An 18,673-nucleotide genomic window follows, 5' to 3' on the forward strand; every position below is an offset into this window, starting at 1 on the left:
ATAAGAATACTGTTAAAGCAAGAACAACTTAAAGCTGGTTTGGGGCTTATTTACTAACTGTATGTAAGAAATGGCTTACCTTAAAGTAAGTAGGACTTTTTACACCACTGAGTATTAAGTACTTTGTTATTATAATTAAATTTAGGGAATACATACATTCTTTAAAATTGTACGTAAAATTGTGTATCTATAAGTGTTTTTCTGCCAAGAGTCCATTGCTTCCTTTATTTATCTGAAGGACCCAAGACCTCTCCAAATTAAACACAAATGGTTAAAGGATCTGCATTAATGAGTGACTTAGATTGAGGCATTACAATACTGGCTTGGTGCTCTTCCTTTAGCTCCCAGAATCATCCTTCCTTGCAGGTCCTCAGCCTCAGTACTATGCTTTCATTAAGATCCCTATTTAAGCCAGGCACTTAGGAAATCAAGAAACCATACTCAGAGAAAATAAGTTTTATGACTACATATGGAGAGCAAGGGAATTTACCTCAGAAAGCACATTTGTGAGCTATCAAGACTCTAATAAATTATATTTTGAAAAGTCTTTCAAACAGAATTAAGGCAAGAGCAATACTATATGAGGGTGTGCTAATATCTCTTCTTGATGAGTGCCTTCAATAATTTCAAAGATGTACTCTAAAAAGGAAAACATAGAAAAATAATTTTAAACTTTATATAATCTAAAAAAGTTATTAGAAATCATTATCCTGAAATAAAAGTAAAAATTTGAAGTGGATAAAAAAAAATTGGTCTAATCTTGATCCACTCAAAAGTGAAGAACTAAATTCAAGGGCTAAGAATTCCATACAGGAAAGCATTACAAAGCTAACAGCTTTTTGTCCACCTGCCCCCAAGTGCCTAAAAAAAAGGAAATAACACCTTTAAAACTACTAATAAGTCTAAAATATATGACAGATGATATATGTTATACCATTGAAAATATGCTTATTAGAACCCACCAGCTTCTGAAATCAGCCCCTTTTTCTAAATTCAGCTTTGAAATATATTTACAGTTCATCACAGTAAGATTTTATCTCCCATGTCTTAGAATTCATATAAAATATTGTCTGAAACAAAAAAACATAAATTAACTGGGCATTCAAAATTTGGAGGTACATTTCTACCAGTAATTGACGGACTCATTATGAGATTATGATAATTTCCTTCCTTAACACAAAAGATGGCCTACTTGAAGCAGGTTATACAAAAAAAAAAAATCTAAATACATTTATTTACTAGCCTACAACTTATAGGCATGATCGTCAATGTTTGAAAGTTATCTCAACTATTAAGTTTGTCATTATAAAATAATTGATTTTTTGTTGACTTCTCATACTTTTATAAACAGAAATGCTTCTTCCTAATCTCCCTTGCCTTAGAAAGATGAGAGCAGCATGTCTTTATTTTATTTATCAAAAGTGTCTATGGATTATCTGGGGAAGTATAGGGAAGAATATATATTTCTTGTTTACTGAAATTAATTTTGTCTGTATTTTTCAAAAGACTTCCATCATTTGGAACTCTTCCCAGGAACACTCATAAGTAATACTTGAAAATGAAAACATCTTATTTTCCTTGAAGATCTTTCTAACCATGTACTAAGAATACAACATAAAGTAAAGAAGTTGGAAGATACCTGAGCAGATACCCTTCTGATGATGGAGAATCACTTTACTAACAAGGTTATTGCCTTCATGAATTTATGTAAAGGGACTATAAATCAGAGTGGTTCCTCAGAGCTCGGTGGAGAAATTAATCACATTGTTTTCCTTTTACTCTTCCTGTGCATATGTGGGAGCTTTGGCCATCATTGCCTTGACTTGTTCTTATGATAATGGTGTCTATCATTAAGAAGACCCATGACCATGAACACAAGATTTGTAATCTTGATCAACTAGCAATTATTACCACTCTGTAAGCACATGATGCAATTTACAATAAAATCCTTCTGTTCTCACTCAAAAGCATATGCATTCTATACTCATAAACTTTAACTAGCATTAGACAGGCAGCAATCCAATTCATACTTTCGCGAGTGGGAGGTGATTGCTTCTTTTCCAGTTGCCTTGGATCCTCTGGATTCTGAGCTTGCCCTTAGCTTAGTAGAAAGTGGACCTCTTGAAAGTCATCTGCTAAGAAGGGAAGGCAGGAGCTTTCTTCAACTGCCCTCAGCAGTACCCACTGAACCTGAGAGGGAGCAAGTGAGCAGCAAGGAGCTCCTGTCCCTGGCAGGCACTCAGAGAGCTGGGGTGCCTCTTTGCATCCAGGTCCTCATGGGGCTGCAGCATAGCATGTGATGCCTCCTTCCCCTCCCAAGGAGTGCGGTCTAACAGCAGTTGCCCTCAGGACACCACAAATGTTCTCTGCTTATTGGCAAAATAGTTACAATGGAGCAAAGGGATTTAGCAGCTTAAATTTTAAAAAGTCATAATCTCCCTTCCAAAAAACCCTCAGCTGTTAAACCACTACAAGTAAAAGAACAGGAAACTCTGTTCCCTCTTGTATTCAGGAAACTGGATCATTTAAACATTTAATAAGTGTCTTTTTCTATACAGAAAATATCAACAGACAACCTTAAACAACTTAAAAATATTGTGCTATTCCTACTGAGAAGAGCAGGGCAGTCTTTCCAAATACGCAGAGTGAAAACAAGGTTCAAAAGAGGTAAGTTCCTCTTTTGCCCAAGGTCACACACCCAAATCTCTAACCCCAAAGGCTACACTTCTCTTCCACTCTCATGTCTGGGCTCTCTAATCCCCCTTATCTGAACAGTTTTCCCTTCAGCCCACAGCTTAACATCACATGAAAACACAAGCATTTCCAGAGATGTGTTCTATAAGCAGTTTGGTCTATTAGGAAAAACCAAGCCTGTGACACCATTATCTACACAATGAAAAAGAACAATCTACATAAACTTATTTATTTTTAAGATTAAAGGTTGGGAAGCCTTCTAATTTTAATGAAATTCAATAATAAGGGGAAACAATCTGATCAATCAAGAAAAAGAAAACACATACTTTCTGAATTAATTGTATATTATATATAGATGAAACTAAGAGTTAAATATACTAGCATGTATACAATTTAACATACTAATATACATTTAAAGCATAAAAATAACTTCATATAATGCAACTAGATGTTCATCATTGCATTTTCAAATAATGTTTATGTCATTTCAATTTTAAAGCAAAATAGCCATTATTCTCTACTGATACTCTAAATGATAAATTTCAATAGCTCAGCCTTTTTGATAATTAAACAATAAAGTCCATCAGGCTTACATTTATTCAAAAAATTAATATCATAATTTAGTTTACCTGTTCCTGAGTGCAACGTATGAAGTAGTAGAAACTGCAGAAACCCAGCAAACATAATAACAGCAGCATTGGAATGGTTAAACAAATGCTACTGGCATCAAATCACTAAATTCCACCTAGCAATGGCAGCAGATCCACAACACAGTAAAAATATCCACCAAAATACAAATTATTTTTTTAAATTCCTGTAGTCCTTGCATTCTAAATCAAATGCAAAAGAGCCTGCAGTGTCCAACATTATACAATGGTGACACTAAACAAGGCCATAAGTACTGCTGTCATCAAAACAGATCTCTGCAGTGTACAGATTCTCATTGATTACAGCACTAATCTATAGCGCTCTGTGCTAAACTAAAGTGATTCTCCAGTATAGCAAACACAAAAGTCCACCATCCCCAAGATTAACCATTTCCTAAAACAAGGCAGACACTGCTACCTTCCTGAAGGCAGAGAGACGAAATGCTCTGGTCCCTTAAAGCTAGCACAGGAGAAAAGACTCAGGCAGAAGCTCGGCAGCTCCTCCTGCTATTCCCCCGACCCATGGCAATTTACTACAATATCCATGGGTTAATATGACAAAGTTGAGCAGACCCTTGTTCACTTGTGAACCCCAGAAAACTCACCTCAAGTGATTTGGTCCCATTATCAATCACTGCAGTGTTTCTGCCAAGCCCTATGTAAGAGATCCTTTCCTCTGCAGTTTGCCTAACTGAGGAATCTCACTCAGCTCAATGGCATAACCGGCACTGGGAAGCATAGACCAGAAGTACACCAGTGATTATGGGGAACTTGGGCTATTCTTGTGGGCCAGCCTATTGCTAAAGGTGGCTCATGCCCAGGAGGCAAAAGAACAGCCTCAAATAGGTTTTGCAAGTGAGATAGGGGAGTGCCTCATATTTCTGATACTTTTAAAGATATGTGTCTTTGATGCTTATACATGCATAATTCATAAGACAATAGATTTTTCACCAAGAGGTAGGATAAGCATCCTGGCTCTAGGTCACCTTCATTTACTCTATCCACCTCTCTTGTATACAAAACAGTAGCAAGAGCTACAGCAAAATCAATTGATTTGAAATTTTATTTTGCCAATTACATTTTACTGTGGCAAATCATTCAGCTTCCAGAAACAGCAATGAACAATGATATACTTCTCTTACCTACTATGGATTATTTACTGAGTAGAAGTAGACTACTTTTAGTTTGTTTAGGAAAATGAACTAATCAAATGATAAGAAGTGAGAATTAGGAACATATTTCATTAATTTAAAATAAATGGACTATGTTTACTTAAATTATAAGTGCTTATCAAAAATAATTATCTGATAAGGAAAAAAAATTAATACAAAAACATGGATCATTGCATAATCACAAAAACAAGTGCTAATATCATCTCAAGCAAACAGACCAATTTAAACATTCTTCTCCATTTAGAATCTTTACTTTGTTTTTCTTTCCCCAAACTTCCAACTATGCTTTAACTAGCATCAGTCAAAAATTGACCAAACCCTTACTGGGAAAAGAGCAAAAGAAATATAAATCAAAGACTTATTATGTGCCAAATATTGTACTAAGTCTATTAATTTTATTTAATTCATTTATTTCTCATAGGCATATGGCAAAATTGATATTACTTACTGCATGTGACAGATGAGGCTCAGAAAAGCTAATTAAGTAGCAGAGTGTATTTACTCATATGGTTTGTAAGTAACAGAGGTGGGAATTGAACTTGGCTTTATCTGATTCTAAAGCCCATGCATGAGCTTTGCACTACACCATAGTAATTACTGTAATTATTTTTGTGGTTAACCCCAAAGTTGTGCCAGTTTTTGTTAATATGTTGTTGGTGGGGAAAACTGGTGGTTCAAGATGGGCCTACAACCATCTCCTTTTGTCCTCTGCATTTGGAGTCAGTGAGGATTTTCCAGAGCAGATAACGGAGCTGAGGTCCTATACTTGCCAAACTGGAGTTTCTTCCATAATGGTACTGTCATAGAAGACACACAAATGGCATAGTCTAAAAATAGGCCCACTGAACCACTACATACAGAAGAAAATGAAAGGAGAGTCAAACTTTCCAAAACCTATTTATATTGCTCCCCTTGTTGAAACAACTACCACATAATCCATGGATTTTTTTATTATTTATATATGAGAGTGGGATGCATTACAATTCTTATTACACATATAGAGCACAATTTTTCATATCTCTGGTTGTATACAAAATATATTCACACCAACTCATGTCTTCATACATGTATTTTGGATAATAATGATCATCACATTCCACCATCATTTGTAACCCCATGCTCCCTCCCTTCTCCTCCAACTCCTCTGCCCTATCTAGAGTTCATCTATTCCTCCCATGCTCCCGCTCCCTATCCCACTATGAATCAGCTTCCTTATATCAAAGAAAAAATTCAGCATTTTTTTTTTTTTGATGCAGGCTCAAGGCAACTGAATTAAAACATTCCAAACACTGTATGTGGCTATTCTGCCTGAGCATTCAGAAACTTTCATATTTTTTCTCTCCTACTTTTTTTCTTATTTATCACCTGGCATAGGCCAATTTTAAATTATGAAATCAGTTTGAATGCTATTAATCTAATGTTTATCCCCCATTCCATCTCATAAGTTTACGCTAATTTGTTATAATTACCTTGTGTTCCCTAAAGTGTCTTGACATAAGGAAATGTATTAAATGATAACAAACTACCTTTCTAACAGAAGATTCCTAATAAGCCAAGCAAGGTCTCTGAAATGGTATTCACAGTTTTCAAAATAACATAATAAGAACAAAGAATCAATATTAGAATATGCTATTGTTAGTCTTATTCTAAAGCATTATTTCACTCATTGCTAAATACCATGTACTATAAGATCTCATGCAGTCACAAATATCTGTCCTTGAAGCCATCATCAACATATGAGTAGGAGAAAATCTTCTATTTCCATTTTATCAGTTCAGAAACTTATATTAACAAAATTTATTATTTAAAATATTTCTAATTTAAAACAACTCTGTCCATGTTGGGCCCCACGTGCCCCTCTGGACTGTGTGCCCACAGTCACTTGGCTGTGACTCTACAGCCACTCCAAAACCAGCAGACTAATTTCCTATGGGAAAGAACACATAAAAACTCACAACAACGGCAATTTTGAGTTTGCTTCACATGTGCCATTTGACCTTGTGGCACTATAGTTTAGTTTGAGGCCTGTGTTTGTTAAGATTCAGTTCTTTCATGGGAATGCAGGATCCTTTACTTTAAAAAACTGACACAAACTTCCTATTTTTTAATTGATTTATATAAAAAAAAAAAGACTCCAAGGTGTCATATGTTTTCCATTCTTTGTTCTGGCATGAGATAGTCTGGTAAGGAATATACTGACTACCAAAAAAAATAAATACACATGCACCATTAAGAAACTTATTTTTGTTTTTCTTAAAACTCTTTCTTGACTATTACATAATCATAAATATGATTAATCATTTTACAATCTTCAGGGCTATATTGTAAAATCTCATTGTGGAGAAACACTAAAGATGAAGCTGGAAACCTGAAACTCTGTTCTATTAATAAAATAAAACAAAATCACTCTACACTTGGCGCAAAGAATGGAAATAGTTAGAATGGAAGTACAGATATAATGGGAGTCTTAAGTATAGATTTGGATATAATTGTAAAGAAAAATGAAGCAGGATTACCATTCCCCCAAACTCATTAGCGGTTGCTTACCGGCACCTGCTCGATGGGCCTTGATTGTTCCCACTTCAGAATCAATAGAACTCACTTCTTTCCACCCTTCTGAAGAGACAGGTATCCCAGGTGCACACATTACAGCAACCTTGCAAAGAAATCCAGCCTGAGAATTTTCAGCTTTGCAGTTTAAACCACTCTCTGCTGCTCAAGATCTTATCTAAGAAGAGTGTAAAGTGCCTTCTCCATCACTCCGCTTATATCATTGAACAACAGAAGCAGCAGAAAATGGAAACTGAAAGAAAGCATTGGTGTAAGCATAAGAAAGTCTCCTTGCATGACTGACTCAGGTCATTGCAGGCACTGTGCAGTTACCAGAAGGATTGCTTGGAGAAAACACCATACACAAGCCTCAGTGGGCCTGGTGGTGTGAAAACTGGTAGCATTTACTGAGGAGAAGCATATTGGCATCTCTGTTGGGTTTTAACCAGATCCACAGGATTCAGGAAATAAGCTCTGTGCCAGATGACACTATGCTCCTAGCCATTCCTTCTGTTTACTTATCTCCCAAATTACTCTAACTAGTGTCCTTTTTCCCGCTGTGAGCTTATTTGTGAAGAAGGCTAAATAAAGGATTTTTATGACAATGAAATGGCCTATCGCCCATAGGACAATTTCTGGAAACATAATTCTTCTGCTTTTGTTCAGTACTATTAAAGTTAATTAATTGGGTTCATTTCTTCTTATTATATCTTTCATTTGTGAAGAAAACCACTGCTTTGATTCTTCCTGAAAAAATATGTGAAATTAGGCGGCCTTTGTACCTATCACATGTTCTTTATATAGTGTTTTTTTTTTTTTTCTAATGCTTAATAACACTTTTAACAAATGTTCCCTCTTCCTATTGCAGTATTTCCCAATCAGAGGCAAATGTTCTTTTACTATATTGGCCTGGGAGTTTTCCCTACTATATATGACATGGTGCAACATTTCCAGAATATGAAGATCTGAACCTTCAGATAAATGGTATGCATATTCTTACCCCATGAAAAAAGGAAATATATTTTGTCTTTTTCTCTACCATAACTGTAATCTTTTCAATAAAATAGGTACATGTGATTTAATTTAACTATGTTTCTCTGTAGGTAATTATAACTTTTTTGGATTTTAATATAGAGAATAGTATAGTAAAAATACTACAATAACATTGCATTTGAATACATTTCATACTTCTAGAAGCATGTTCATGTGCTTCAAAACAAATGTGTGAGGAACCAAGAAGGAGAGCATTAACAAGAGAATTAACCACTTATAGAAAGAGACATTAAGTACATACCAGACTGTTTTATCTCCAATACAGAACTAATTAGTGATTAAGCATAGCCTTTTACTTCATCACATTTTATGTTTAAATTAAATTTTAATTCTAATATGAGAGCCTTAAAATACACATAGACCTATTACAGTCAAATACTGTTAATATTTTCTTTCTTTCTTTTTTCTTTTCTTTTTTTGTGGGGGTTGGATGGAAGAACAGAGCTAGGAATTGAACACAGGGTGACCTGCACACTGGGCAAGATCTCTACTACTGAACCACATTCCCAAGCCTCCAAATCCTTACACTTTTAATGCTGAAATACTAATATATTTTAAAAGTTCATCTTTTAAATCTCCATAGTCCTAGTAATCACATATGCAAAGAATTCTGATTTCCAAATCACAAATTTCCTTCAAGTACATTTGAATTAATTAACAATACTGCACTAATTTTCTAAATTCCATATACCAACATATTAGGAAATCAGTGCTGAAGCACTCTACAGTAAATGTATATATTATTTCTCAACTGTCCTCAAGTACTTTAAAAAGTTGAAAACATTTTTACTCATGTATAGCTGACTCATTCCTGCAATGTCTTCTTCTGATAACAAACATAACTTGTAAAGGGGAAAAATACTTTCATACAGGCATAAGAAAGAACATGCCTACATAATATACCATTGATGGAATGTAAATCCAGAATCTGATTATTTTATGGAGCTACAGAATGAAAACTGCTCAGATAGAAATAACATACTGCTATTGTATAGACTGAGTTTATCTGTTTGTGCACCCTGCTGTATTGTATTACTGTATTGGCACTTACGAATTAACGGCAGGACAAATTCTAGCAGAAGACTGTAAAGATATTATCTTTTAGTCTGCACATGTGTAAACCACAGATATCTTAGTAATATCAAGATTATTAATTTTTAGAACCATAACCAGTGACAGAAAACAATATCTATGAAAAGGTAGGACACAAAAAGCAAATTCAGGGCCAAGGTATCTCCTCTGAAATATTTCATTGACTATACCCAATACACCCAGATTTTTTTTCACTGTTTTGCACTCCACCAGAGGTCTTTAAAAGAGAGTCCTACATTGAACATTATTCTGTTATTCTTTTTAAATATGCACAAACGCATTAGTAATTTCTTTCATCTAGTCAAAATTCTGAACATTGAATGTATTAAGCACTCAAGTAAAGAGAAGAAATATCTAGACTAGGTATTTGATTGAAATTTTAAATGCTATATTTATTTCCATATTACAGATGGAAAAAACTGAGGCTTTAGATGTAATAAGTGACAAGTCAGTAGCACAGCCAGAATTTGAATTCAACAAACCCAATAATAACCTAAACTGACAATGCTTTAGATCACCACTTCCTTAAATCTGAAAAGAAAATTTTACCTCTCATACAGGACAGTCCTCATGGTGGTTTATGATTAAAGCAATGAATCTGCCCCGAGTAAAATATAGTATGTTGCTGACATATAGCCTTCAGGAAACTTCAGTGTAGTTAGCTCTGCCATACCTTGACCTCAAGAACTCCAGTTTATGAAGTTTTTAGTGGATGGTTTAAGATGAAATGGCCCCTAAACAAATGTATTCAGAACAGCTGCATATTTTATATTTTCCAGAAAAACCATACTGCACATTACCATTAAAGATGTGAGAAATCCTGCCTTAACAATGTTATTAACCAGAGTGAGCACTGGCAAACCTTATTTTAGCACAGAAGCCTACATTTGGTAAGACTTATTAAACTTATTATTGCTTTACATTAATTCTAGTTGGAGAAATGCTTGCATCATCAATATTATTTTTGGATTTGTTAATGTCCCAAATAGCAAAGAAGAGAAGGAAATATTGGATCTCATTTAAGACTTAGAATTGATGCTCAGGACCACACTGTTTCTTTGGGTAACTGCTGTAATAGGAGACACTGGTCCATGTCCTCCTCTGTCACGAGCTATCTGTGATTCTGCTACCACAAAGCAGAAGCTCAGATATCTCCTTCCTGACTCACATGGATATGCTGCTGTATCAAGGTGTTCCATTTATTCAACTATACATAATCACACCAAGGCAACTGTCCTGAAAGATTCTAAGCTACAGTGAAACAAATATATTTTTTAAAAAAGCAAAGCTTAACTGACATATATTACAGGCAGTTCTAATTGTATATCTCTAAACCCAGGATAAATCAATATTCAAACTACAATTTTGTAGAATAACAATAGCATGATAGAAGGCAAGGTTATTCTGAAAAAGTGAGGTTGAATAAAATATTAGGACTTGGGTAATTACTTTATTTAGTTCAATTTTTCCAAGTATTGAGGCTACATTCATATTTGCAGTTTCCTAAATCAGAAGTCTCGAACTTAATTTTAATAGGACTTATAAGTTTCCAACAATGCTGCTTTGGATACTAGGAGCAACTCTGACTATAAAATGTCTAGCTAGAAAAATTCTGAAAAGTAAAGAAGACTCAAAGTAATTGATATTATCAAGAAGCTCTGGATCCCAGATAACTCTGAAATTTGAATGAACTTATAAATATGTGAATTGTTTTCAAGTTGTACTAATAACACCATTTATAATATACATGAATATGAATAATTATGAGTTCTTCTTTGTTTCACAGTGTGTTAGAGGACAAGCATGTTTGAAAGAAATCTTCAAGAATTGTTCAGTACAATTTGCCTCAATTTATATTGTCTTCCAAGCTAAGAAGTCCTAGGGTTTCCAGAACCTGACCCAACCACATAGGGAAATTGAAGTGAGAATAGCAAATACATCAAAATATCAGATAGCAACAGAATATCTCCCAGGAAGTACCTTTTTAGGGAACTACTAGGAAAATATATCTCAATAAAAAGGGAGATCAAGAAAAGAGAAAAGGCAAGTTGCTAGTATATTTACTTTAAAACCTGACAATCCTTACATGGACTGTGTCTTCAACTTAAGCTCTCAACTGATCCTAAATATTTCCTATAGGAGACCTGGCAAAATAATATTTAAATTGAGTACTTTTCATGATGATGAGATACTTTAAGAATAGTTGGAAATTGACCATGACAGCCTAAAGCCAGGTACAAATGTAGCTATTACTGACTGTCTTACTCTCCAAAAGATAGAAACCATGTCAAAAGATAAAGGAATCCAATAGACAAATCCCAAATATTGATCTCCGAGCACCATTTCTTAGCATTTGCTCATTTTTGTAACTTAACTAATTGATTCTAGGGTAATGGGAAAGGTTTTAACCTTAGATCTTGATAGGAAAGGTATTATAGAATGAAGTATCACTGACCAAAGACCAAATGGTAAGAATTTAAAAATATGAAGAAGAGTGTGGCTGTGGCCTTGTAATACAGTACAAGCTCTGTCTTTTGGTGGCCAGTACTTAGGGCCGTTGTTGATGACTTATGTTTATAACCCCAGCTAAGCCAGAAGGGTGGAAGGAGGACCTCCCTGAATAGATGAAGATTATATGGGTGGAGATTATAGTACAAACCCTACGAGGTCTGGACCTCCTGGCAACCCCTCTGATTTGGTGTGGATGTCTTCTCACAGTCCCTGGAGTACATATATGGTTGTGTTCAGAGAATACATTGCTAGGTAGATGGGTGTACAAGAGGCTACAGCAGCCATGACTGAGGCAGGAGGATCTGAGGACCGCTGGCACATAGAAACTTAAAAAGAATTTGTTAAAGTCAGACAGAAAGACCTGGAACTGCTGACAAATGAAGCAAAGCAAATATGGGATTTCTCGCCCAGAATATCAAATGAGAAGTTACTGGAAAGCTTCCAGAAATTAAATATTGTAGGAAAAACCCTAAAAAGAAAAGAGGAAGAGTAAGAACAGCTGAAACCAGATTGCGAGAACTTCAAAACTTGCCCAGAACCCATGCAGGCCAATAGTACCAGAGATAAGAAGATCTCTCTTTGGCAGCAGCTCCTAAAGCAGGCAGAACATTAACCAAAAATGGGAGTGGGCCCTGCATCCTCCTGTGGGTTGTCTCCAACAGCAAGGAAAGTGTCTAAGTCATTCTGGGAAGAGACAAACCTTTGAAGTTTTTCAACATTACCAGTCAAGTAATAGAGAGTTTTGTAAAGTTATTGCATAGGGATATCAAAGAGCTTGATTCCGATGAAAATCAGCTTTTTTTTTTTTTTTTTTTTTTTTTTTTTGCTTTGGATGGAAAAGCAATAAATGTTACCATAGCATGATAGAGAATTCTTCCTTAATTCAAGTCTGGTGCTCTTGAACACCATGTTGTAGTTTGGGAAAATTAGAAACCAGGAAAAGGCACCAAAGTCAGAGGGTTAATGTTGATGTCCCCTACAATGGGTCAATTTTAAAGGTTTAAAATATATCAGCAAAAGCCCAGGACTCATTCCTTTGTTTTGATGACTTTCCAAGTGATTCAGATACAGAGGTATAGCTTCATGTATTACGGCCAAGTCTTCTCCAAGTCAGCCTCTGAATTCTGCAGCTCCCAACCCATATGACACATGTTGGTGATATCCAAGAACCACAATCCCACCTGCAGATCTTGGCCCAGAAGCTCCTACAAGACCCTCATTCTTTGGAACATGATGTGAACATGCACTGGGCCACCAAGGATTTAGTAGAAATGCCAAGAATCCCTTCCTCTCCCTAGATCCTTTGCTTAGTTTTCCCAAAACATCACAGTATACCATCTATTAGAGATGGAAAAATGTGACTTGTTAAAGATAGATGTGAGTTAAATTATATCCCACACCACTTCCTTTGAGAAATGACAGTACTTGTGGGTGATTAGTTAATCTTGCCAAAGAGGAGGTCCAAAAAGAATCCATGCTTCATATGTATGCCACCTGGAATATGGCTTTCTTAGAACAGCTTCTTTCTGCACATGACCCATAAAAATGGGAGATTTAATAACCATATACCTTATTGGTCTGCATTTTCCTAAGATACATTTCAGAAGAAATCAGAAGAAAAAAATACAAAAGAGAAAATAAGGAATATATGTTATCTTACCATTCAATATATTTGTATATAAAATTTTGATATACATCCTATTGGTTCTTTCTCTATGCACCTATATAAACATTCTTCAAAAACACCATGTAGTAAAAACATAGAATTAGCCATGCCTTGCTCCCAAATATCCCGATTATATTTTGTAAATAAATATAAGAATACAAAACAGAACTTTTATAACTATGAAATTTTGCTTAATCAGCGTCATTTCACCATTATCACATTGCTGTAAACTAAGCAGGCTTCCCAATTTTTATATTATGAACACTGTTTTATAATAAGAAACATTTTTTCATATAATCATGAAGTGTCTATTCTTCCATGGTACCGTTTGCGATATAATCACATTTTAGAAACCAAACACAAACAAGTCAGTTAGAGGTGAGACTTGTAGCTATTAAATACATTTGAGAGTTGACTCATTTGCACTTCAAACAAGTTCTTACTTGATTTTAATTCCAAACATCAGATTTGCTGGAGTTTGAGCAATGCCCATCAGCTTCCTGATTCATTAAGAAATACAAGGTCTCTGATGCTTAATTTATCTCATGTCTTCCCAAAGGTCCTTAATCTGTAACCTGACTCATGGTTTCCCACAAGAATAGTTCTCTTTGTGGCCCCTATACATAATGTAAAATTCCTACTCTTTGGGGTATCATACTAATTGAATTTTAATTTCTTTCCTTTCTAATCACTCAGCTACTGGTTGGTTATCCCTAAATTGTTTTGTTTTTCACCATTATTATTGATGTTACTTCTAATGGTTTCTTTCTTTCCTAAACCTAAGGACAATTCTCTTTCATTTCATGCTGTAGAGTTTCCTATGGATAATTAAAATTTTTTCACTTTCATTAAAATGTACACTAAGTTAATGTCTAGTGGTAGAAATATTATAATCCTTTCTTTATAATTCAAATAATTAATGTCTAAAGTTAATTCAAATAAAAAAGTAAAAATTCTGAGAGTAGAAAATGGGCTGTAATTACACAAAAATCAAAATAAATAATATCTTGTCACTCAATGAACAGGTATATTGACTGAGTATTTTTTTCAAATTCATGCTTAAGGGATACACCAAGAACTGGAAGACAGAAAAACTATGCTTTTCAAATGTAGCTCTCCTCAATAGCATTTTTGTATACATCTTATTTTCCTATTCAAAAATGTAATTTATTAGTTTATAAAAGAAATATTCAATGGTGTGCTGGATCCAAAAACTATATTTCTATGCATCTATCTGTAAATTGTCACCTTGGTAAACAGATTTCAACAACTATATTTCTATGGAAAATTAAACAAGTACATTGGAATATATAAAACAAAATAAAATGTAGAAATATGCATTTTCCATTAAGTATATAATCAATTCCCTTCAGGAAAATAAAAACTTACAAAAAATAAAAATTATACTAAACCAATATTAGATAGCTCAAGAGAACAATGGAGGAAAAAGTGAAATTTAAATCATGGGTACAGGTGAAGGGTTTTTATAAGACAGAATATAATAGAGATGGAAAAGTGTATAAGGTGAAAGAATGAATACTGATCAGAAAGAGCAGAATGCCAGAGAGGTTGGTCTTTGGAGACAGGTTGGAGCTGCACTGTGAAGACCAAAGCACTGCCATTAACGGATTTTGTTCAGTGTGCAATGACCCACTGTACAGGGGTTCTACTGCCACCAACTGGAATGACAGTGTAAAGGCAGTCAATAAAAACTACCATGTATAATCCTCTAGACCCTGGAGAGTGATTTCCTAATTATTATCCCAATATAAAAGTTACTTTTAGTTTCTGTTGCAAATATTTGCAAGGTAGGTTTTTCTGTTCTTTAATCCCTCCCTCATTTATAGATTCCCAAGCACCACAGGTTAATCCTGGGCAGAATTCACACTTAGTCTGTTAGAAAATGAATTCAAAGTACCTGGGTTGAAGATCTAAAATACAGATGGATTCATATAACTCTTTATTTTACACCCAAACAGAAGTTGGGTCATTTTGGATCCTATTTCCATCCTAATGTGTCCCCAATAATATGCAACTTTTTAATGTGAAGCTCATATTTATGATAACAAAATAAAAATTCTCATGGAAGAATCAGCTCTTCATAATTATTACTTTCAGTTCTGAAATAATGAAACTTGAGGCTTTGAGAGGTTCAGTAAGATGCTCAAAGTGTTTATAGTCTCTGAATATGCTAAAGCTGTCCTGCACATCAAACCCTCTTCATAAAGTAACTACTGAAGAAGATTCTTCAAGGTATTATATATCTCATAAACAAAAACTGAAATAAATACCAAATACCAGTATTTGTCATGTATGTATACAAACATGTATAGTCCTTAGTCTCTTTCTCCCTATGAGTATTATCAGGCATTTAACTATATTCTCTTCCAAACTCACTTATCAAAATCTTCATCTCCATTATCTCAGAATGTAACTATATTTTAAAAGTAGTGATTAAATGAGCAGAAACCAACTCAGTCACAAGGGTCTAGAGACATGGATATAATCATCAGTATGAGGTACAAATCTGGGACCATATCTCAGGAATCTATAAGAAGCTAGATTTCTAAGACTGGCCCCAGGCTGAAGACAGAACAAGTATCTGGACCAACTGACTAAAAACTATTTATCAGAGTGTTTATTTGGTGCTGGGCACAATGATTCCCAAGTTCTTCCAGCTGCAAAGTAAAGGGGCTTCGAGGCAGGGAAAAAAGCAGATCTTAACATCCATAACATTTCCTTCTGTTCAGTAGTGTGTGAAAAGATTATTGTTTGCTTGCAAAGTCTTTCCCAGGTCTGAAATTCCATTATTCTGTTAAATTGAACCAAAAGTAAGGACAACCTTTTCATTCACTAGATAAAATGGGTCAAAAACCCTGCAGTATGATTCTGCATTTTAAAAGGATACTAAAGAAAAACTTACTGAGATAAAATAGGTGACACTGAAATCTTCAATATCAAATATTTTTCTAAATGGACTTGGAAGCATAAATGTTTCCTCTTAAAATAACCTTTAGTTACACATCTTCTTAAATGTACTATATTAAAATGGTAAGCATATATTACATGTAAAATCTGCATAATTATTTTTGAAAATGTAGCCCAGATGTTAATTTAGTTGTTTTTTTTTTTTTTCTGAATCAAGAGTAAGAATTTTTTTTCAGATGGAACTAAATGACTAATATTTCTAGCTATGGACTAATTTGGAAGAAATATTATTGGGCATAATCATGTTAGATTTACAAATTTAGCATCTCTCCTTTTTTAGAACTTCTTTTTAGTCATAATTTTAAAATCAAGGATTTTTTTTGGTCATTTATATATTAGGCAGAAAATGACAATGAAAATCTAGCCTTTCACCATAATTATTTCCAATATTTTCTTAATGCATATTATTAGAAATTAGGAATCAGAAATTAGCTTCTTATCTCAGAGCACACACACATATACACACACACTGTCAATTTATTCTCTCAATTTCTTCCCAAGATTTAAATTGCCCAGATTTAAAAAGCTAATGTCCATTCCACACCTACTGTAAGATAGTTCTCCATCTGTCTCTCTATACCATTTAAACAAAAGCATCAAACACCTGAAATCATGTGTCTCATTTGTAGGAATAATTAAATTCATCTTTCCCTCAGTAATGCCAGACAGTAGCCTCCTCATTTATGCCTGCCTATTCTATCCCTGTCATTTGTAATACCCCCAAAAAATCAGGCCTCTGTTGGGCATTAGTGCTAAATGTCAACCTGTCCCACTGTCCAATTGCTGTTCTATAGTAATCTTTTCCGTCTGCTTCGATTAGTAGGGCAAATTAAAGAGGAGATTAGGGAAAGCACTTGGTTGAAGGATAAGAGGTGGAGGTAGTAGAATCAAAAATTGTTTATATCAGCCTGTGTGGGAAAGTGGCCAAGGCAGAAGTGGACAAAAGAGATGAGGTGGGTTCTAATGAGAGAACTACTAAGGGGAGGCACTGTGTTCTACTCAACAGATTTCCAAAGTCAGGTAACAGCCCTGATGAATGATTAACATATATATATATAAATAGAAATTAATGATAGATTAATATAAAAAAAGGAGCCAATGCTGTTACATCTACATGTAGACCCACTGCTGTTTGGAGATTCCAACTGTTAAAATGTCAATTATATAATACCTCAGAAAGCACAAAATTGGTTACTTGCAAATTAACATAAGGGGTATTAAACAGAATTTTGGTAATTTTATATTTTAATGGATATCAAATTAACTCACATATATGATTAAAAAATAAAATGAGGCTTTACAATCATAAATGCCTACAGTAATTCATTTACTTTTATGTTCACTCTACCCACACTATCAATTCCACATCTCAACATTTTTTAAAGTATTTATTTTATTTGTTTTTCCAGTGAAAAACACTCGGATTTGTCTCTGTATGTTGTCTCTTTTATTTGGGATATTATCTGTTGGTTTCTAATTTTAAGGTATTATTTGTGGCTAAAAATCACTAAAGACAAAACATTAGCTCAGTTGATTTACATCATTTTGCCTTCAAAATCCAATGAGTGAGCTCTATCTCCAGCCCTTTTTATCTTTATACAATCCTTTATTTACATATACTTCACAGTATATTTCTTGCCTTAGAATTTTTTAATTCTTCAATAACTTAGATGAGGCTTACCAATACCAACACTTTTCCCCTCTTCAAAGCCCTTCCATTCCCACATCTATAAATTTTATCTTTATTTTGTCATGGGCACAATATTTGTATTCTATTGTGCAAATAAGTGTTACGTGTCCTGTGTAGAAGAGAGTTCATACTTACTCTTGAAAAACCAAAGATCAACTTTCATATACTTCCACTTTTTAATTTTTATTATACTACCATTACATGGAATACTTCAGAATCAAGTAAAACCAATGATACACAAAGATAAAGTTTCCTTTTTTACAGATGCACTACAGTGTTCCTGTTCACTCAGAGGGAACTGTATCTAGGTTACTAGTTATGCTGGCTATTACCAGTTATTTGAAACAATTCCATATTTTTGTTTGCTTTATATTTGGGCAATGATTTTCTGTAACATTTTAATTTTTCTCAATTTTAAATTAGTCATTTTTATTGTTAAAAGAAGACATAGCCTTCCCTTACCAAATCAATGGTGTCATGTAACTCTTTAGTCATCGGACATTTTTTGGAACCAGTGATTTTCGTCTCAATGAAGAGTTTCTGCGGGAGTCTCCTAGAAATGACCTCCAGTTTAAATGCGAGCAGACTGCTTTCTGCATACAAGGTCATC

The 18,673-nt window shown here is 34.3% G+C and overlaps 1 protein-coding gene and 1 pseudogene across 35 annotated transcripts in view; one reads left to right on the forward strand and one right to left on the reverse strand.

Moving 5' to 3' along the window:
* Positions 1-18,673, reverse strand: part of Rims1 (regulating synaptic membrane exocytosis 1) — a 451,978-nt gene that overhangs the window by 173,620 nt on the left and 259,685 nt on the right. For 29 of the 35 annotated variants that reach the window (XM_027928062.3, XM_027928042.2, XM_027928040.3 and 26 more), the window contains exon 1: positions 7,061-7,160. The exons of 2 other annotated variants lie outside the window; for them this stretch is intronic. In XM_027928062.3, coding sequence (XP_027783863.1) covers positions 7,061-7,160 — 100 coding nt within the window. Of the gene's footprint in view, positions 1-3,323; positions 3,379-7,060; positions 7,161-18,673 lie in introns of those variants that run through there. 4 more of the 35 variants (XM_027928043.3, XM_027928057.3, XM_027928053.3 and 1 more) reach the window with 1 other exon arrangement.
* Positions 12,003-13,017, forward strand: LOC139706065 (heat shock factor 2-binding protein pseudogene; annotated as a pseudogene).

The sequence above is a fragment of the Marmota flaviventris genome, chromosome 6 (assembly GCF_047511675.1).
Source record: "Marmota flaviventris isolate mMarFla1 chromosome 6, mMarFla1.hap1, whole genome shotgun sequence".
NCBI lineage: Eukaryota > Metazoa > Chordata > Mammalia > Rodentia > Sciuridae > Marmota > Marmota flaviventris.